At 36.4% G+C, this 8,701-nt stretch overlaps 1 protein-coding gene across 1 annotated transcript; it reads right to left on the minus strand.

The window, feature by feature from the left end:
• Nucleotides 1-761: 761 nt before the first annotated feature.
• Ifne (interferon epsilon) lies at nt 762-7,861 on the minus strand. Its single transcript, XM_023561393.2, is given in 7 exon segments — nt 762-815; nt 818-937; nt 939-1,120; nt 1,123-1,342; nt 6,832-6,921; nt 7,223-7,390; nt 7,760-7,861. Coding segments are annotated over 7 exon segments (936 nt in total).
• Nucleotides 7,862-8,701: the final 840 nt, after the last annotated feature.

The following is an 8,701-nucleotide window of genomic DNA, read 5'->3' on the forward strand; positions in this document are numbered from 1 at the left end:
TTCAGATAATGTCATAGTGAAAAATATTATATTTATGTCATTGCACATACATACACATGTATTTTTATATGATACATTTCCATACCTAGAATTGATGCATCAAAGTCTATATGCATCTCTAATTTTGATAGATAATAGCAAATTGTCTTCATAATGGTAGTACCACTGGTGCAAGTTATACAAATTGTAGGAGCATCCCTCTCTAATGTCTTAAGTGTGAAGTGTGTGTGTGCATGTGTGTGTAATTTTTATTATTAGTGAGGTTGAATCTTAGATCACATTTGCTCTTTTTCTTTGAAAACTGTGCTTGTCCTTTGGCTACATTTCAATTTTATCTTCTGTAACTTAAATATTCAGTATGTAATGCTATTTTCAAATTTTTCAATGCAAATTATTCCTAGCATTGTAATATTTTGCATTACATCTACTAATTTCTGACAAATAAGGGAATAATTGGAATTGATATACTATGTTAAGGAAGGTATTACACTGGAAACATATTTCTTTATAGCTACCCGCCAACTTCTATGAAAATATACCTATTTGAAGAAACAATTATGAAATATTAATGAATTTATTTTGACTTACAAGCAATTTAAATAGATAGGAGATATAAAATGACATAAAAATAAAACCAATTGTAAATGCATACAATCTTAAAACATAGTTAACTATATAATATAAATAAAAATGCTATCATTTTATAAGAAGAAACAATAATATTCATATAAATATGTCACTCCTTGGCCAAATTTATGCATTTAAAACCTGTATGTAGTTAGCTCTTGTTTCACACTGTTCAAGGATATATTTCTTATTTGCTCAGCTTTCCTGTGAGTCTGAATAAAAATAACAGATATTGATTGATTTCCACCAGGACAATGCTGCATCCCTGGTTTTCCAGATAATTTCTTATCATTCAGAAGTATGCTTGCTCTATCCTGCAATCTCAGGTTCTCACCACTCAAGGCACCATCTTCCTGCTCTGGCTCTGCTTTTAGTCTCATAAGTGCTACTATGTATTCCAGCTACTGATTAAGTTCGATGAGGAAATTCTATGTGTGGTTATCCTTCCAACTATTCAAATAAATATTTACCTTGAAGAGGCTGACGCCTCTGATACCAAGGCATGGTCTTTTTGGCATGGTTTAGAACCCACAGATTTCTGAGGAATCAGGAAACTTTTCTTGTGTAGTAGACACTGCTGAACCAGTGAAGTTCGCAAATTATTCAGTAGTTGTAAGCTCAGTCTGTTCATTCTTTGTTGGAAGACAGCCAGTTTCAGTTCTAGGGAAAAGATAGTGGAAGAGGCCAGCAGCACCAGCACAATGTCAAGGTGCTGCTTGTGAAATGGAGAAGGTTAAATGTGCTACTTATGTCTGTGCAGAACTAATAGAACCTTACTTCTAGTGAATGCTTACCGTTCATGCATTTCAGATTTTTTTGTTTTCTTATGTTGTTATTTATCCAGGTCCACATTAACTTTTATACTTCGCTTTTCATAGTATTTTTGAGATTGAGTGTTGGAAGAAGTAACCAAGAAAACTTGCATTGCACACTTTTCTTGAGATAATTGCCAACCAGCCATGCAAGTTCTATTTTCCTTACTCTTTATTACATAGCAAGTTTCACTTAATGGAAGGTGGTGTTTAAAAAATTAGTCAAGCTTATTAAAATTCTTTTATTGAAAGAACTTTTTTTTAAAAAAACACAAGTAGCTTTCTTTCATGGAGTAATATTTATCTAAGACTTGTCATCACCTGTGTGATACTTAGAGGAAAATTTTAAAGTCCATACCGGCTACTAAATTTAAAATATCAAGCAGAACTATAAATTTATACAGATGCTTGAGCAAATTAATATTATAACATGTATTAGCAATCTTATATGGTCTTATATCTTATCAAATCAGTATAAAATCTAAGACTTTAGCATATGGAGGTAATAGAAAAGAGAAAACATTTAGCAAAAGAAAGTTGTTATATTATTGTAGTCGCAGAATACTAACAACCCATGGGTCCAACAAGAGAATGGTATCTTCATATAATGGAAGCTTGTGAAATCATTAAATGATATAAATAAGTGAGAATAGATTAGAGGCAGTTTGTTAGTCTGTATTCCCTAGGTAGTGATCATTGGTAAACCACAGTGAACATTTCTACATCAGTAATAACTCTTGAATTTTAAATATCCAATCTATGTTCTAAATTCCTCAGTCTTTTCAGTCTTATTTTCTACTGTTTTTCTCAGTAGAGCTACAGATTCTCTCTGTATGGGTTTGTGGTTTTTTATGATGGTTTCTTTCACTGAAACATTAATGGTAGCCTCTTTCACCAAATCCATGTCTGTGAAAGGACTAAGGGATTACTTGTTCATTAATGCCAAGATATTCCCCAGGAATTATAATCTCACTCTTGAGCAAGACAGCACTTTGTATTTTCTTGAAGATAGCTTTATTCTTTGGTCATACTATTTATTCACATATTTTATCATCTTTCAGGAGTAAAAGCATCTTAAGAATACAAAATATGCATTCATTCTTTTTACTGTGTATACACTTATACTAGGTGCTTAATAAACATGTACTGACTTAGAGTGCATTAATATGTTTTGCACAAAGTAATACAATGTTCTGAATCATATCTTCAATTATTTCTTACAGACAGTAGTTGGATGAATCCTTGGTTATTAAAAAATGCTTTGTATCTGAATGGATCAACGATCTAAATACCAAAACAGAAACACTAAATCTACTGGAAGACAAGGTAGATAGAAGTTTTGCAGACAGGGGTAGGCAGAGAATTTATGAACAAAATGCAAACTGTGGGGAAATACTTCAAAAGAATCAGCAACTGGAATCTCATATTATTGAAAAGTTTCTGTACTTCAAAAGAAATCACCAACAGAGTGAAAAGAAAACCCACAGAATGGGGAATAATTTTACCCAGCAACCCTTTAGACAAAGGATTTTTATAACCAGACGTACAAAGAATTGAAAAACATCAAGCCCCGCAAATTCAAAGACATTGTCCAAAAATGAGCATCTGAGATGAACACACAGTAAATGGAGGCAACTTGACACTATTCTCATCTGTGAAATAAATAATCATATTTATAAATATCACATTGTGTCTCTATTGTAAACAGTAATAAAAACTGTAGGAGTAATAAAATCCAAAATGTGTAATTGCTATTGTAAAAAAAGAGAGGAAAAGAAAGTGCTCTAAAGGATAAAACTGCATTACGTTTAAGTGTGTAAGATAGATGACCATATTACTAAGATTTTGTTGTATCATTGAACAGAACTATTTGCAGTCTCACTGTTTGAATGTCCACTTTGCATGCTTTAATTTTGTAACTTGCACAACTATTTCTAAGATGACAGAATGTAATTTATCAACTAGTGATTTCTTAATGTTTATTTTTGTTTTGAAATTCTGTATTATTACTACCCTTTTTTCTGTTTTGTTTTTTCTCTTTAAATAAAAAAATTTTTGAGACACTTTGTAAACTTACATGGTCTCATTATATATTAGCTAAGCTGTATATCGGGATCATTTGTACACCTGGCATCACTGAGTTGAATCCACTGAAGCAGCATACTCACGGAGGGAGGGAAGGAGGAAAAGGTGAAAAGATTTATTGTAATTTTTAAAAAATTATTTATTTTATTTTAAAAAGAATAAAACAACAGAAAACTGAATCAAGCAAACCATAAGAGAACAATGCAAGTGATATAGCACTTCAAAATAAGACAACAGGAAATCACCAATGGCTACCACAAAATCTCTCATTTTGTTCAAAATAGCTATCCATACCACCACATGCAATAAAATCAAAACTAAATTGAATGAAACTAATCAAAACAAAACAATGAAAGTATTATAGGACTTCAAAATAAGATAACAATAAATCAATAATTGCTACCATAAGGTCTCTAGTTTCTTTAAAACAGTTGTCCATAGTATCACATATAATAAAATCATATAAAACAAAATAGAATAAAACCAATCAAAACAAAAGAATGAAAGTATAATAGGACTTCAAAACAAGATGATATGAAATCAACAATGTTTACAATAATGTCTTGTATCCTTCAAAATAGCTGTCCATACCATCGCACATAATAAAATGAAAAAAAAAATAATAAAACCAATCAAAACAAAAGAATGAGAGCAGTTTAGGACTTCAAAACAAGATAATAGGAGATCAACAATGGTTACCATAATACAACCTGTTGTTTTCAAAATAGCTGCTCATGCCATCAGACACAGTAAAATCTAAATAAAAAAAATACAGAATAAAACTAAACCTAACTACATATGAAAATGATACAAAATTTTAAAATAAGATAATAGGAAATTAACAGTGGTTACCATTTTCCCTTTTCAGGTGTTTCCTCTCCTATTACTTTGATAATATCTGTTGTGCTTATTGGATCCCACTAACACCTTCAATTTTTATGCTAGTAAGATACCTTTGTGTTCACCCACATGAGTACAAACCATTTCACCCATGAGCATGATCACAAGTTGCATCCATTTACCTACAAGAGCCTTGAGATTATCCTTCTTTTTAGGTGAGAAACTTTCCATTGTATGAAAATACCATATCTTTCTTACACATTCTGCAGTTGATGGGAAAGTTACCCTTGCTTTTTTCTTGCCTCCAGTCATGTGAAAAAATTGTATTCTCTCCTTTGATTTTCAAAAGTCTCTCCTTTTGAGTTAAATGTGTTTCTTGCATAGAGTATGTTGCTGGATCTTGTTTCTTGATCCACGCTGCTTATGTTTCCTTTTATTGGTAAATGAAGACCATTTACATAAATGGTTACAGTCAACATACATTGGTTCATGTCTGCCATGCTTTTTCCCCACCATTGGCTCCCTACTTTTTCCTCCATTCAAATCTCTGTCCCACTCTGTGATCCCACACTACTGGTTTTTCTGGGACTGTAGCCATTTTCTTCTCTCTCTAGAATATCCTTCAATACTCTTTGGAGGACTGGTTTGGTGGTCATGAATTTCTTCAGTTGTTCTTTGTCTTGGAAGCATTTTTTTTCTCCATCAATTTTGAAAGATAGTTTAGCAGGGTACATAAATCTGGATTGGAAGTTGTTTTCTCTCAGGATTTGAAATAGTTTACTCCAAGATCTTGAGCTGATGGTTTGTGTTGAGAAGTCTATCATGATTCTAATGAGTTTTTCTTTATAGGTGATGTGTTGTTTTTCTCTAATAACCTTTGATATTCTATTTTTGTGCTGAATTTCTGGGAGCTTTATTTTTATACATCTGAGTGTAGATTTACTTTGGCTATGGCTAGTTGGAGTCCTGCATGCCTCATTTATCTGCATGTTAGGTCCTTTTCCTGTTCTTGGGAAGTTCTTTGCTATTGCTTCTGTAAATAGTGTCTTTATGTCATTTGTGTTGACTCCTGCTTCTTTACTGATACCTATCATTCTTAAATTATTTTTCTTTGTATCATCTTGCAGCTGTTAAATGGTTACTTCCTGGTCCCTTGTTTTTCAGAGAGCTTTCCTTTCATAATGACTAGCTGTCATACTGTCTTGAAGGTCTGACGGTCTATCTTCAGCGTCTATGAAGCAATTTTGTCAGCTTAATATTGACTTTTTAATTTTCTGGATATCTCTTTAAATGTTTCATACATTGTAATTCTTTTCTATTTTGTTCATTCAAGGTTTCCACCATTTTCCTGTTCTCTTCTTTTTTGATAATATATATCCTCTTTAGATATGCTCAGCAATTCTTTCATTTTGTTTGTGATTTCTTCTTTTAACTGAGGTTTTTATTTCTGATCTGATTACTTTTACAGTCTCATGAAGTTGTTTCTTTACTTCAGTTGCTATTCTCTCAGAAATTTCAGGTATGGAACTTCTGTTTCCTTCCATCACTATATCTGCTAGACTTGTTCTGTGTGGGATAGAGTTCTGAGATTGCTGTTTGCTCCTTCATCTTAAGATTCTCCTAGGTTCCTCCCAACAAGCCAGTTGTGGGGTCCTTGGCACTTCCCACACTGGCTTCCTTTTCATGGTGTAGGGGAATGGGACAGACACCTGGGTTTCTCTGAACTTGCCTCCCAGGGAGGGAGCAGAGCATGATGCAGGGTTCTCCAGATCTGTGCAGCTATGCTGAGGCTTTGCTGATGGCCAGGGTATGTGGTAATGAGGCTGCTTCTTGTCTCAGTCTATGTGTCTACACTGGGTCTCCCCTGATAGTGGCAGGCACAAAAAAGGTGTTTTTATGATTCTCCTGGTTGGCACTGACTGCCCAAAGGAAGCAAGGGTCTCCAATGTTAGTCTGCAGTTGCACCGGGCTGCAGGATCCCTACCTGTGCTGACTGCCCACAGGACACAAGCCTTCCATTGGTGGTGGTAGGCACACAGGGGTGAATTTAACTGCCTGAAATGTATAAGATACAAAAGGAATAACTCATGTTTCAGTACTGGTCTTTATATGATAAAAATTTCACTACTCTCAACACAGGATACTAAATCTTTAATACAGCTCTTCAAGAAAACAACATATGGATACTGTCTTAGTTACTTTTCTCATTGCTGGGATGAAATAATTGATGCCCCAAATTGAGGAAGGTAAGGTTTATTTAGCTCACTGTTTGTGGAGGTTTCAGTCTGTAATCAAGGCAGGGTGGCATGGCAGAGGGGCAACTGTTCATGGTGGCAGAACAACAAAAGCAATGAGAGAGGAACAAGAGCAAACAGGGCAAAGGAGGCCAAAAAGAAACAGCAAGCCTCTTTCCTCCCTTATTCTGCGTGCAGGCTACCCGCCCCACAGTGGAGTACCCCATACTTACACTGCCAATTCCAGAACAAGACAATGAACCAAAGTCACAAACTCTAGAGTTGGTTGCCTCTGAACAGCCCACCTCCATAACTGCATGAGGCTTTGGGGGAACATACAGACACAAACAATAGCAGATACATTAGAAATATCAGAAGTAACTTTATTAAATAGAAATGAACTTTTATTTAAAATCAAGGCTTTTACTTAATTTTCTTCTGATTTGTTTTGTCTTCAAAAAATTAAATTTGGGGGGAGGAGCAAGATGGTGGATAGATAACAACTTGCTACAGAGGCTCTCTGAGACAGTCAACTTAAAATTCAACATAATACAGAGTGGGGAGCCCCAAACAGAGGGAGATGAATTCTCTCGTCCTAAGAAGAAATTAAGACGACTTGCCAACCATCCAAGGTCCCGACGCAGTCCTGCTGCAGCTTGCCGTGGTCCCACTGTGGCTTGCCAAAGTCCCTCTGCGGCTTGTCGAGCTGTCTGAAGTCCTGCTGCTTCGACACTGAATTCGGGGACTGGTGAGCCAAAGGGAGAGCTGAATTGGCAGGGTGTCTACATCGGCCTGTGATGAATGACGAGAGTGGAGCCATTCCATAAGCAGAGGGTCTCCAGCAGATGACATTCTGGGACTGGGCAGGATTGACCAGTAGAAGGGGCAGCAGTGACTTCAGTCAATTGCTCCCTTCCAGAATGGGATTAGAGGAGTGAGCTAGGCCTGGGTCACGTGACCTGGCTGAGACCCAATAGGTTATCCAAAATCAAGTCCCTACAGTGGTGGCACACACTAACCACACTAACCCAGTGATATCTCAGAAGTTTGTCTGACAGTGCAGGTCACAGCAGCTTGACTGACCTGGAGGGGAGGCAGTGCAAAGAAATGTAGTGCATGTCACAGCAACTTGACTGATCACCGCTGCACTCCAGGCGCCACCTGTGGCACCTCTGGGCCACTGGTGAGACATGTGGCTACAGGCCTGGGAGTGACTAGGGGCCCACCGGCTGCCCCTGCCCCTGATCCCACTGCGGCCGCCATCCCGGAGGGGAGGTGATGCAAAGTAATACAGTGCAGGCCACAGCACTTGACTGATCTGGAGGGGAGGGGCCATCATATGCTGTCCCTGTCTGCAGCTCACTAGCACAGTGCAGTGGGAAGGGTCACCTAGCCAGCGTGCTTCAGAAGAATTGTAGCCAACAAAGAAAGAAACTGGGGCCTCCTGGAAGAAGCAAAAAAGATGGGAAGAGGAAGCAACAACAAAAAGTCCCCAGTTCCCAACCCTGAGAACATGGACCCAGGACAGGTAAATACAAAGGAGAACGAGAACAGCAAACATGCAATATCAGACATGGCATCAGTAGACATAAGGAGATATATTTGGGACCTCATAGTCGAGTTCAAAAATGAAATATTTAGCCAAATAAAGCAAGATATAAGAAAATTAATTAAAGAGATACTAAGCACCCTTCAAGCAGACACAGATGGAAGAAGGGAAGAACTCAAAAGAGAGAACCATTTGATGAAGAATATAAAAAAAATAGAATACATGGAGCAGATTCAAAGAGATCACCAGGAAATTAAAAACTCTATGGAAAGATGGCAAATCAACTTGAAAGAAAATAAGGATAGATTATCCAAACTGTAGGACAATTTTGCAATATGGGAGTATGAAAGGGAAAACTTTTTTAAAATAACAAGGAAACAAGCAGTAACAATACAAAGGCTAGAAGATGACAAAAGGATCTATAACTTGAGAATAAAGAATGTGAATGAAGAAGCTGGGGTACAAATAAAGGAACTACAAAGGTTATTCGCAGAAATAATTAAGGAAAACTTCCCAAACATAGGAAAAGGAAATGATATTCTGATATATGAAGC

The sequence above is a fragment of the Cavia porcellus genome, unplaced genomic scaffold (genome assembly GCF_034190915.1).
Source record: "Cavia porcellus strain 051 isolate PalLab524CR breed Dunkin Hartley unplaced genomic scaffold, mCavPor4.1 scaffold_1, whole genome shotgun sequence".
In the NCBI taxonomy this organism is placed as follows: domain Eukaryota; kingdom Metazoa; phylum Chordata; class Mammalia; order Rodentia; family Caviidae; genus Cavia; species Cavia porcellus.